Genomic DNA, 12886 nt, shown 5'->3' on the forward strand with positions numbered 1-12886 from the left:
AAACAGCTTTTGGCATAGTAACCATGAAGAACACAAACCATGAAGAACACAAATTCATAAAAATATCGAAATTGCCTAACCAGTTCGCAATTCTCATTAAATAAATGCTCGTAAAGGTATTTCTTCAAGAAAATCTACAGTAAAGGCCAAATACTTCTTGCATAAAAATAATATTAGCTAGCCAAGCCAAACCAAAGCTGCTGTATGGCATTTTAGGCTTTATCAGATTCAATTGATCATGAAATTTTATATACCGAACAAAAACTTAAAATTCTGTTTTCTGAGGTCATCTGGAAACCCCATTGAATGGTACTATTTGTACTTCACATTTAGAAAAACATATGTTCGTATGAAAAGGTGTGTCTCTTTGAAAGTACTAGACATGCTTGTGTGCAAGGCATATTCAACAAGGTAGAAGTGACAATTCAGTCGAGCTCTCATTAATTCGGACTTTTTCTGGGAGATAAGGAACGCTCCTAGTGTGTTTGTTGTAATATGAATTCGCCTTGTTTACAACAAACACATCATTTTGACATTAATAAGTATCGCGGCGAAAATCTAAATTCGCCATCAACACCACCTTGTATAAATTCGCCTTGATAGAAACGTCAAATGCAAATGAAAATAACCGAAACATTGGCAGAGAATACATAGATAAAGCAAGGATGATAAAATACGTCGTGGAGCTAACATAATACAAAATAATAATTTTATTGAGTAATTTCATGACCTATACCCAAATTCATTCTTTATACCCGCATAATCAAAGTTCAACTTCATGGAGAGGTTAGTTTCTGATGAACAGTATCTGGTGTCCCAAGCTCAAAAGCTGAGGAGCACTGATTGTGCATCTGCCAAGGCATGGTTGATAACAGCTAAGACATTGTATCCAAATAATTTTAGCATACTGGTAAGCATATGACTAGTGTAACATATTCCACCAAATAATAACCCACATTGATTTCAGTTCGAAGCATACAAGCTGGAGAAAGAGGCGAATAATTTCGAAGAAGCAGCAAAATGTTTTAGTAACATGTATGTTTAAATATTTTAAATTTTTGCTACTTTTATTGAATTCATTTCCTTGCAGCGTATTGTCTTTCCAAACCCAAAATGTTGAGTTATGGAATGAAGTAAATGAACTTACAAACGCCCTCCGTGCACCTGAAAATGAAATCACACCATCACAAGAATTTTATGTGAAAATGTTTCAGCATGTTTCATATGATGTGCAGCACAAAATCTTACTTCTAACAGTTAATAACACCGAGAACAGTATTCATCAATGCAAGCTTTTATTGCTCATCTTAAAACGCTTTCCTCAAGCTGCTATCACTCATTCAGTAAGTTTATATTTCAAATTATAGCACCGATTACTAAGTTGTCTTTATGATGTAGCCAAGATTGCTGGAGATGATAGCAGATGGTATGAAGCAAAATCCTCAAAAGTATCAAGAAATGCTCGTGGAGGAAGCGTTGCCTCTAATTTACCACAAGACACCAGAGCTACCTCCTTTACTCGTTTGCCGGTTATTTACGATTTCATTGGAGTATTACATACGCCAAATAATTGACGATACTACCAAATGTGATAACAATGAAATATGGAAGAAGATTTTCCAAGTTCTCATGCTCTGCGGTAAAATTTTACGTTGGGAAACCTATTTACCCTTCAATAAAACTTGGGGGCAAAATGTTTATTGGGATAAACTTATAGAAATTGTATCCATAAGCCCAGCAGGCAGTACTCAAGTGCTTTTCTATGCTACCACTTTATTCATTTATTCATTGCACTGTTACATCAAAAATTGTTATACACGAGCGGAGGAAGCTGATATAAATCACGTTTTGGTTGAAGGCTTCACAGGTGAGATAAAAATTAAAATTACATACATATTTGGAATATTTTAAAATATATTTACATGAAAATACAGTTGATTGGAAAGTGGAGGCTTCAGATGTACAAACTATGGAACCTCCGCAAATCTCATTGACTACGCCAATGAGCAAAGATATATCAAAAGCTTTTGTTCATGCTGCGCAATGTTGGCAACTTTTAAACACGGACCAATTTCAACGCGATTTCAGTAAACTGCTACTTACATTACCACTAGCTGCATGGATATCGCGATTCCTCTTTGATTTAGCTATCTATTTCGGTCATAAAGAAGAGGCAAAGAAGTTGATGTCCGAAATGATGGTGACTAGTAATTTAGTGCAAAATTTACAATTATTAAGTTTGAATTTGCTCCAAGGGAATTTAACGGTAAACTAAAGCTTACATCCTATTTTAGTTTTAATATATGAGCCTTTTCTTTTGGAAAGTGTGGCATAAGCTATTTCATGCCGTTCAATTTCAGTAATTTCCCTGTATCTGAACGATAAAAAAAGTTGTGTCATTTTATGGTAGTAGAACGATTTACAAGTGCATTTAGTTAGAAGTAACCATCATTTAAGTAACGTATGCCAATTTCAAAATAAAAGACTCGTATGTATGTATATACATACGCGTTAGATATAGCTTTTTTCGTTTATAGTTACAGGGATTTGAGTGCATTGTTAAAATTATTGCCGAATTACCACCAACGCCAGGACATATTTTAGAGCATTTAACGTTAAAAGTACCCCGCCATATGATATTTATACCACTAACACAAAAAGCATTAGTGCAGTACTGTACTAAAGCCATTGTAAATACATTAAGTGTGAGTGTTTTATTAAATATAATACTTAGTGATGATTTATATGCAACATTGTATACCTTTCAGCGGAAACTCTATGAGCCAAATTGTCCGGATGAAATACTTGGCGATTTGCTGGTCCTTCTACAGCTCGAATATCCACGGGAAACACTTATGGCCGAACAAATATTTGCACTTATTACGTCGAGGCGGTCTTTTTCATATCGGTTATTTACGACGTACATAGTAACAATCGATTTTGTTGAAGAATTTATGCATATCTGGAATTCACATGATGAAGATTTTGCTTTCGATCTGTCGCCAACACAGGCCGGTTCAAGCGTCTGTCGCATTGGCACACGAGGTACAGACAAGGGCTCCCGAGACGATTTCCGTTTAATCATCAAACAACAGATAACAAGAGCAAATGAAGCTCCCACGGCATTAATCGCAAATTTTATTGCACAGGAGCATATGCAACTGATGCGAAACATGTTTGGTGTTACGGTAGCAAGCGAAGGTTTTTAAATAAAAGTCTTCTTTTCTAAGCCGGGTGTAGTAATCAAAAAAAAATAATGGTTTTTTTTTTTACAAATTGTATTCATGCCTATTACGGTATCTGGCGGATCTAGTCAGATTTGCACTGTCGGAATAAGCGAGTGCGAAGGATTAGATTCGTGCGAATGGTATCTATCGGACCGGAATAGGTCTGTTTCCGAGGGATCCCATTCTCATGAATCTAATCCTTCTCATCCACTTGTTATGACAGTGCCATTCGGATTAGATCCGTGCGAATGGCATTCGTCGGATACCATAATAGGCACGATTATTTTTGCTTAAATATCCTATGCAACATGGGTATGTTCAAGCTGGAAATCTACTGAAATTATGCAAACTTTCTTACCTAACTCGGCCAATTTTTCGCGAAGAATTTGATACTCTTTCAAAATAGGTAACATTGCCGCATTTATTACAGCACAAATACATTCCATATTTGTATGTCCCGATAAAAAAAAGCGTGGTTAGAACTGCGTGTAAACTCGCATGATGATTTCCAAAAAGCGCCTTGTTAACATGGTTATATTTATGTATGTATGTATGTATATTCATATGTACTTGTATATACAGCGCCAACTGGGAATATTTTATTAGATAATTAGACACAACTTTGACTATAATGTATCACAATACGTTAAAATAAAGAAATTCAGCTAAAAATCATGTTTCATATAGGACAAGAATATGTTATAAAGCGCTGTACAAACATTTACGAACATTACTCTGTACTTTGTATCTAAATATCTAAAATTTACGTATTGTGCGACCGGCCAAACTGTCCAGTCCATTAGATAAATAATAGGAAACTTATCACACAGTTCCGTATTTGTCTCTTCGACTGATCTCTGTTCTAGGTAACAAGCAGAGTAGAAAAATATCAAAATGCAAGCTGGAGACATAATCACTTGGTCAATCAATATTTTTTGCAATGTATTCCGCATATTCGCCACAGGCATCACATGATCCATCCATTTGTAAACATAGTGGTGAAGTGGTCCTTGTAATGCGCCCACAATAAACATTCGCCAAATACGGTTTGTATCATATCTGTCATGTTTGATGTCAAAGTCAACTGATTCAATTTTATGACGGCGGTATTCAATCTCTTGCGCAATTAAATCGCCAATAACCATTAAAATGCCGGAACTAAGAATATTAGTCGCTAATAAATACTTTCCGAAGAGTTTGTTCCAAATATTTCGGGCTAAAGTCGCGTCTGCAGAGCTTCCATTACGCTTTTGTTGGTATTCACGCCGTGGAAAAGCTCCCAATTGGCACCTTGATAACAATTTCGGTGTCCTGCTTGAGTTTACATTGGAGAGACACTTGAAAGCTACACGCGCCAACGATCCTCCATATGATCTGCTTGCCATATGGGCAAACATTGGCTGTATTTTCGTTTCGCCGAGGTTTTAGCTAATTATCTCATTTTGGTCACAGGACTTCCGAGCATTGCTTTTTTTATAGCGATTCTAACGATTTATCGATGCATCGATATATGGGCAAAAAATTTATGTTTTCCTTGCTAACACGGCTTTTACACGATTCAAGTATTCAATTGAACGGGAGTTTTATATGGGTTACACGATCAAGAACTTGCGCTCAAGCTGATTACACACACGGTTTATCAAAATTCATTTTAGCCCTGCAAAAATCGCGACTACTCCATGCATGCGTGTAAAGAGTACTCCCTAAGGACCAAAGAGTACTCCAAAATTAACCACAATTCATATAAAAAATATGGTCCAATTAACATTGCGATGTCCTAGGGCAGGACCATATACTCCATCCCGGCATTACTTCAGAGTAGCACAAACCTACTCCAACATATCAACAATGGCATTGTTGTATTATTTTTTCGTTTGTTCACGCTTTTGTTCTTCACTTCTCAAATGCTTTTTCGAAATTAATAAAAACCAAGAAAAAATTACATGTTGCCTCTGACGGCATTCGAACCCGAACATGCTGGGAGCTAAAGCTCGTCGGCGATTTCAAGCATCCGTTGTTGGTTACCCCAGCAACCGAGGCAATCGGAGATCGTCGTGTCACACGTACTTGTTGTCGGCTCGTGTTGGTGGAAAATCAAAAATTTTTGATTTTCCATCAACGCGACTGCTTGATAAGCGGTCTGTTTGATAGTGGCGCAAAGCGTTGACAAGCATTAGTGTGTTAGTTTGTTGTGATATGTAAAATGAGCAAGTTCGCGGAAGATAAAGATTTTAGTGGCAAGTAGCAAAAAATCGTCATCCGATGAAGACATGTTTACGTCCGCCCACTACGAAATTTTATTGCAAATGGTGTTGACGCTTTATGCTTGAGTGTCGCCGGGCAAGCTTCAAGCACCCGACATTCAACCCGACACTCACACATGTACTCGTTGCTGGGGTAACCAACAACGGATGCTTGAAATCGCCGACGAGCTTAAGAACTAACAGCGAGCATCTCTACACGTTCAGCTACAGCCAGACATGCAAATGTGCTTTCAAATGCTCAACTTCAATCACATTTCGTTAAAACACGAGCAGTGATCGGATAACAAACAATAAGCTGGCGCAGAGACACGAGTTGGTCCGCTACAGCATGACAGAGGAACACTTTTGTAAGTACTCCAATTTACCATAAATAGACTACATGGTCCAACGATTTTTGCAGGGTTATAGCTAAACGGTCACTATTCTACACTTGTTCTAGAAAATTACATTTAGTATGACGAATTTTTGGTTTTACTACTAATATCACTAGAAACTGTAGAGTAAGCAACATTCTGCACAAGTAAAGGAGCGATTTTATGTGTGGGAGCGAGAAGAGTGTTTTATTACAAAACCTTTCTATTATTGAGTCATGCTGTGGCCTCATCGCTTGAAACGCTTGACGTGGAGGTACAGCTTAACAAAAACAAACGAACTTGAGAAAAACGAACACAGCTTTTATTATTCTTTTTATTCTCTTTTCGATGACAGTTTATCGACGCGGAAATCAATTGGGGCTGCCATCACGATTAAAAATTTCCATTTTGTAATGCACGTAAATCTATTTACGTTCTATCATAAAAGGTAAACAGATAATTGTTTAAATTAGATTTTTTCTATGTCAAACTCAAAATGTATTTAGCACACCTGGGTCAAACTGTTTCAAAATAAACACCTCACAGCTTATATTTGAAGACATAGAAGAGGGCTTTGCGAAGAATGATATATAAATCAAAACTGGTTTTTCATGCACATCTTTTAATCGTGCCGAGCTGGCAGCCCCGAACTAATTTCCAATGCTTCGTGTCCACATCGTTTACCTTCCTTTTGCACAATTCCACCGTCGCGAAAAGAGCAACGTGTGTAAAAAAGTGGTCTTTGTGATTTGATTATTGAAGAAAGCATTTTTATAAAGTTTATTTGTTAAAGTTTTGCAACATTATTTGCGTCAGCAATTCTAGCAAGTGATTTGCTATTTGTTTTATATGCTTAGGTGTGAACAGCAGTAGATTTCTGGTCTTACCCCCGAATTGTTTCACAAAGGACTAAGCTAGATCTTACGAGAAAATGGCCGAAGTTGAGAAAGAAGCACCAGAGAAAACTATTGCTGAAGATTTGGTGGTGACCAAATACAAATTGGCCGGTGAAATTGCCAACAGTAAGTATTTTTTTTTGGTCATGTTCAATTTTTATATTTACAAAAGTCTATCTAATTAAAAATGTAATGCGTGTTTGTAATAATAATTTTATTTTTATTAAAAAGACAAAAAAAAAGTATATATAAAAAACCTATTTGAGAAGTTCAATAAATTTCAAAAATGGACCAAGTAGAGCAAGCCACGCGGCGCATATACATTCCTAATTCAACATAACCTAAAAACCATCTAAAATTTCACCGTCGATCAGACAAATCTTTTGAACTTTTTCATGGCTCATGTTCTTATAACTTTAATTTTTTTTTTATATACATACATACATACGTACATATACATCTCGCACATTTGTTTTAATGCTGTTGAAGGACTAATGTACATACATATGTATACAAGCTATCAGCGGGCAAACCATAATACTGCCACGCATTTCAAAACATTCTTATATGTAGATCTATATGTCGAATTTTAAGTCTTGCAAAGTCCTTGCACGGTGAACGGATTTCATGGTAAAAACCGGGTTTCTTATGGCAAAGCTTTGTATTGCGTGACTTCGAGAATTCCCCTTATGTACCGAAGTAGTTTGCAAACCACCTTTAGAATATTTGTATTTATACATAGACAAAAATTATTAATTCATTTGTGAATTTGCAGAAACATTGAAAGCTATAATTGATCTCTGTGTGGCCGATGCATCCGTGCGGGATATCTGTAATAAGGGTGACAGTCTCATCGTGGAGGAAACCAACAAAGTAAGATTGAGTTTTCGTTAAAACCTGGTATGTTATATAGTAGCATTATGGCTATAACAATGGGTCGATCTCAGCTGAGTTGCCGTTCGGTTGGAGTAATGGACCCATAGAAATTAAACAAAAAATTTGCTACTATTTTGTTAAATACTTATATGTTCGATGATTAAAAACAAGCGCGTGAGAGTTTGAAGTGTCACTTGTGTCGAAAACTGCAGTAAATTCTATGAATTTCTTCTGACTGTCATTAGTTTATTTAAAGGTCAGTCTAGCGCATTTTCAATATTGCTGATACTGATGCTCAAAGATTGCAAGATTATGAGATCTGAGAACAAAGAAAATAATATTACGTTAATGCCTTTAAAGGAACTGGTCTATAACTATATTATATCCTTTTAAGGTATATAAGAAAGAAAAGGACTTGAAGAAAGGTATTGCATTCCCAACTTGTTTGTCGGTTAACAACTGCGTATGCCATTTCTCACCATCAAAGAATGATCCTGACTACACTCTAAAGGAAGGGGATGTTGTGAAAATGTAAGTGCGATTTTAAACCCATTTATATATTGATTTGATGTGATTATGTGCCTTTATACAGGTGGCATTTCCCATAAAATTTGTTTAGGTCACTAATTCGAAATTATCAACATTAAGTAAGATATACATATCGCACACCGTCTTCAAAAGAGCCACAACTCAAAATAATACGTTCGTCAGAAAATGCGAAAAACTATTTCGTACCACATGCTAATCATATGGGCAAGGGAGACTTTACATTAGTTTTTTCTTTAATAAATAACCAAAATTTTCTCCAGCTTTTGCTGAAAGGTAAATAAAAGCTCCGTGTACATTTTTAGTGCATAATTTAAATTTTGAATTGTGACTTTTTTAAGACGGTGTGCGATATGTACATATGTATGTATATAAGGGCTGGTTATATATTCGTATTTTAATGCATTTAAATAGCAAACTCTCGATCTCCCAACCATTTTCTTGCTTCATAGAGATCTTGGTGCACATATAGATGGTTTTATTGCTGTCGCTGCACATACTGTTGTTATTGGATCCTCTACCGAGAAAAAAGTGACTGGGCGGCAAGCCGATGTCGTTTTAGCTGCGTACTGGGCTGTACAGGCTGCATTGCGGTTATTAAAAGCGGGAAACAGCGTAAGTGTTGTAAATTTGTGATATTCATATGTATATACAGATGATAGTATATTTGTACACATGTACATACATTTTAAGTATTTAGTGCTACTAATTATAGCAAGCATTGATTCGGATTTTGAAAATTTATCGAAATCTTAAAGAAATGTTTGCAAAAGTAAACATGTTGAGCCACAATGGTGCAATGCTAAATAAATGCGTTTCCCCCTAATAATCTTCAAACATAAATTTAAGCTACCCTACGGTTATTAACTAATTTGCAAGTTAACGGAATGTTTCTTGTTTTCGCAATACAAGCATTCATCTCAACGCTTGCAGAAAAAAAAATGGTAGTCTACCATGAGAAATTTGCTCAATTCTAATTTCTCTTTTTTCGACTGCTGACAAATCTTTTCAATACTTTTAATACGTTATGATGCCAATATTTATTTGTACTTGATAGAAAATCCAAGAAACAATCCAGAATTTTGTTTAAAAATTGTTTGCAAGTAAACGGATTGTCTTCTAGATCCTTAATACTAGAATACATCTCAACGCTTGCATATAGAAAAAATGTTCAGTCCAATATGTGAAATTTTCGCTTTTAAAATTTCTCTTTTTTCGACTGATAACAATTTTATTTTGAATACGGTGGTGTGTAATTGCTTTCAATCGAAGTGTTTTTCTATTAAACGATCAGCAAGTAAACGGATCACCTCTTGGATTTTTAATTTATATGGTACCCACCATGAGAATTTTTTTTGTTGGCTGTTTATATGCAAGGTTATAGAAAAACTATTTCATAAATGTTGTCATCAATAAAGCGTAAACTAAACCTTATTCTTATTTTTTCCTCAGAATTACACGATTACTGACGCCGTGCAACAAATTAGCGAATCATTCAAATGTAAACCTATTGAGGGGATGCTTAGTCATGAATTGAAACAATTTAAAATTGATGGCGAAAAAACTATAATTCAAAACCCGAATGAAAATCAACGCAAAGAACACGAGAAATGCACATTCGAGACACATGAAGTTTATGCTATCGACGTTATAGTGAGCACTGGTGAAGGCATTGTAAGTGCTTTGAAGCATACATATTTATGTTTAAATTTTCATAATTTATATTTCCAATGATTAAAAAAGAGCGCTTGAGAGCAGGAAGTCGATTGGTGAAAACAAGTGAAAGTAATGGATTGATTTCTCATTCGATTACTTCCCATTTCCTACTTGACGTGGCACACTTGTTAAAAACTGAATGACTGATGCTCAGAGATTGTAAGATTATGAGATCTGAGGACATTAAAAGAATAACATGTTGCTTTTATATATGAGGAAAATATTAAAATGAATATTTTTTTCTTCAATAAAGGGTCGTGAAAAGGATACAAAAGTCTCCATATACAAAAAAACTGATGAAAATTATATGTTGAAATTAAAGGCATCGCGTGCCCTTTTGCAGGAGGTAAGAGGTGTAGAATAGTATTATGAAATAGTAATAAACAAATCTATGAATAGTAAATTTGAAATGCAATTAACTACAGGTTAAAACAAAATATGGTAATATGCCATTTAATATCAGGCACTTCGATGAAGAAACAAAGGCACGTATGGGGGTTGTTGAATGTGTTTCCCACAAGATGATTGAGCCTTTCCAAGTTCTCTACGAGAAACCAAGTAAGTCATGTAAAAGTTAATAACATAGCTTCTAAGCAAGGATTAATTCCGGGGACGGATTTCGGTTTCGTTTACGGCCAGACACCTTGCCAGAAAAATATATAGTTATATATTTTCTTAATGTATTTATTTAAACTTTAAGTAAAATGTATAACTGTAACAATCGTTTTAACTATCGAAAATAATGAAATTATCTTTACATAGTAATTCCGTCTCTAGTAACGTAACTTCTTATTTGAAACGTGTGACAATGTGAGTGAGGGAGAGTTGGATATATTTTGACCATTAATCCTGCAGACAGCTCCAAGATGAAGTTCATTGAATTGAATTATTATTAGCTGATAAAGATATGTATTCTGTTTCCTTTTGTTAACTTTTGACTTTGTATGTTTCAGCTGAATATGTGGCGCAGTTTAAGCACACTGTACTGCTCATGCCCAACGGAGTCAATTTGGTTACCGGTATTCCTTTCGCGGAGGATTACTTTACTAGTGAGCATAGCATAGCCCAGCCAGAATTGAAAGTAATGAAATACGTTTGGGTTTTAAATATTTTTGAAACAAGTTTATATTTGTTTTGTAGGAACTTGTCGCAACACCTTTACAGCCAAGCAAGAAGGGTAAGGGTGGTGCTAAGAAGAAGGGAGGTACCACTTCAGCTGGCTCGGACGCTGCTGCCTCTGCATCAAAGGTGGAATCCACACCGGCAGTGGAGACCAAGGCCTGAAATGTGGTTGCCGTTACTGCCTTTTAAAAAAGCTAATACAGATGATACCAGCAACAGAAAAAACAACATATTAGGAGCAATAAGCTGTTTAACTTAAATGGAGTAATAGTAACAAAACACAGCCATTTTCCTTCCTCTTCTGGATGTACATACATTATTATGTATGCATTGGCTAAGGAGGGATTTTAAGAAATATTGTGCGTATGGACAAGTTAATATCATCGATCAGTCTCTGCTAAATTTTTTCTATTTTAAATGAAAATAATATAAAAAATAAATATAAAACAAATGATCTTACCTACATTTGTATGTGCGGAGAACCCTTTGAGCAATGAAAGCCGTAAATGCATATTTTTAATTGAAAGAAGGTAATTTTAAGAACTGCATAAGGATGATTTATTCGAAAAGCATATTCTTTTTGTTACATTACGACATGCAAATTAAGTTTTGTAATTAAAAAAGTAAAAAGGAAAATAATTTGTATTAAAAAAATTATTGGAATATATAATTTGCTAAGCAAATTATAAAAACTTGATCAGCGCGATTAGAAAATACATACAATCATTTTTGAAAATATTGGGCCTAACGAGATTCGGAAACAGAATACAATAAACCGTAGCAACAAAATAAAATTAGTATTTTTTAATATGGAACAAAAACGAAAGTGTTTTAATTTCAGAAATAAAATTATCAAATGCAGTTCTTTAACATTGAAAATCTGGGATTTTATTGTACTATTAATATAACAATTTATCCGCTTGTATTGTTTTAACAGCTCCACTGTTAAAGAAATCGTACGAAATTGCAGACCTAATATTCATTGGAAGGAATTGCTAGCATGTTTAAGGTGCTTCAAAACATTGTTTTCAAAAAATGACATTCGAGAAGACCCATAACAAAGCGTAAGATTCCTTTTTTAAGATTTTGTTGGAATCTAATTCGATTATTAAAATGTTTGTGCTTCACTTATTAAGTTGCTAGAATAAATGTGTTTGCCTATTTTGATTGATTTATGAAAAATTTGTTTTAGAGCGGAACATTTTCACTTATGTATGTATGTGCAGTGGCGGTCAGAAATGGATGAATGGTGTTTCGTTTTTAATATTTACAATGTTTTTCAAACTTAAATTTGTTTGATATTTTTTTATAACAAGTAATTTTTAAGCAAAAAACAAACCCGACTTCAATTCTCATATATATGATCCAATGATCGGATCTAAACCACTACCTTTCCGATGCAAAAAGAATTATCGAAATCAGTTGACGTGGTCCAAGTTATGCGGTAACACACATAAAAAACAAGTAAGAAAGTCTTAAAGTTAATATATGACTTTCACCTTTCCGAAAGCTACCGCTACATGGTAAGCTTGGGGCGTATCAATTGTGAGTAAATTAGAGTCCTTAAATTTCGAAATTTTGAAGTTTCAAGCAGTTCTGAAATTTACCGTCATATGAAAAGCGGCCTCAATTTTAGTCCGGTTTCAATAATTTTCAACGTTTTGCTTTTATGTGGCAAGCACAATAACCATACCGAGTTTGGTACAAATTGGTAGAATGGTTACCGAGATACATATATGTGATCATAAGTGGGCGGTGCCACGCCTATTTTCCAAAAATTTTTCACAAACATTTCTTGGTTAAGAATTGTTGCAAGCAGTGTACGAAAATAAACTATATTGTACGTTACTATTTCGTTTCGTTTATTACTTTAACAGTTCGGTACA

At 34.9% G+C, this 12886-nt stretch overlaps 3 protein-coding genes across 4 annotated transcripts; 2 read left to right on the forward strand and 1 right to left on the reverse strand.

The window, feature by feature from the left end:
- The first annotated feature begins 590 nt into the window (after positions 1 to 590).
- Positions 591 to 3630, forward strand: LOC118747254 (integrator complex subunit 10). The gene is made up of 7 exons (XM_036481244.1): positions 591 to 910; positions 968 to 1035; positions 1091 to 1343; positions 1399 to 1867; positions 1935 to 2266; positions 2538 to 2705; positions 2769 to 3630. The coding sequence occupies exons 1-7, from the start codon at positions 779 to 781 to the stop codon at positions 3207 to 3209; spliced, it is 1863 nt and encodes a 620-aa protein (XP_036337137.1). The 5' UTR covers positions 591 to 778; the 3' UTR covers positions 3210 to 3630.
- Positions 3631 to 3804: 174 nt separating this feature from the next.
- Positions 3805 to 4716, reverse strand: LOC118747266 (mpv17-like protein 2). The gene has a single exon (XM_036481266.1). The coding sequence runs from the start codon at positions 4622 to 4624 to the stop codon at positions 3893 to 3895; it is 732 nt and encodes a 243-aa protein (XP_036337159.1). The 5' UTR covers positions 4625 to 4716; the 3' UTR covers positions 3805 to 3892.
- Positions 4717 to 6480: 1764 nt separating this feature from the next.
- LOC118747260 (proliferation-associated protein 2G4) lies at positions 6481 to 11507 on the forward strand. 2 transcript variants are annotated; one of them, XM_036481257.1, is made up of 10 exons: positions 6481 to 6567; positions 6702 to 6866; positions 7516 to 7613; positions 8011 to 8147; positions 8615 to 8777; positions 9615 to 9836; positions 10132 to 10224; positions 10304 to 10436; positions 10832 to 10959; positions 11019 to 11507. In XM_036481257.1, exons 2-10 carry the CDS (start codon positions 6776 to 6778, stop codon positions 11160 to 11162), a joined length of 1209 nt encoding a protein of 402 aa, XP_036337150.1. In that variant the 5' UTR covers positions 6481 to 6567; positions 6702 to 6775; the 3' UTR covers positions 11163 to 11507. The 2 variants fall into 2 exon arrangements, with proteins under 2 accessions (XP_036337150.1, XP_036337149.1); XM_036481256.1 differs by having other exon boundaries at positions 6556 to 6866.
- The last annotated feature ends 1379 nt before the right edge of the window (positions 11508 to 12886 follow it).

This window comes from Rhagoletis pomonella, unplaced genomic scaffold (assembly GCF_013731165.1).
Source record: "Rhagoletis pomonella isolate Grant_MI unplaced genomic scaffold, Rhpom_1.0 Rhpom_scaffold_00011, whole genome shotgun sequence".
Classification (NCBI taxonomy): domain Eukaryota; kingdom Metazoa; phylum Arthropoda; class Insecta; order Diptera; family Tephritidae; genus Rhagoletis; species Rhagoletis pomonella.

Bases quoted from the DNA above. Each gene is read 5' to 3' on its own strand.
- LOC118747254 (XM_036481244.1), top strand. From the start codon at position 779: ATGGAGAGGTTAGTTTCTGATGAACAGTATCTGGTGTCCCAAGCTCAA. The intron at 1,036-1,090 runs GTATGTTTAAAT...ATTTCCTTGCAG, and splicing joins GCAAAATGTTTTAGTAACAT to CGTATTGTCTTTCCAAACCC. The intron at 2,267-2,537 runs GTAAACTAAAGC...TTTCGTTTATAG, and splicing joins TGCTCCAAGGGAATTTAACG to TTACAGGGATTTGAGTGCAT.
- LOC118747266 (XM_036481266.1), bottom strand. From the start codon at position 4,624: ATGTTTGCCCATATGGCAAGCAGATCATATGGAGGATCGTTGGCGCGT.
- LOC118747260 (XM_036481257.1), top strand. From the start codon at position 6,776: ATGGCCGAAGTTGAGAAAGAAGCACCAGAGAAAACTATTGCTGAAGAT. The intron at 9,837-10,131 runs GTAAGTGCTTTG...TCTTCAATAAAG, and splicing joins TGAGCACTGGTGAAGGCATT to GGTCGTGAAAAGGATACAAA. The intron at 10,960-11,018 runs GTAATGAAATAC...TTTGTTTTGTAG, and splicing joins TAGCCCAGCCAGAATTGAAA to GAACTTGTCGCAACACCTTT.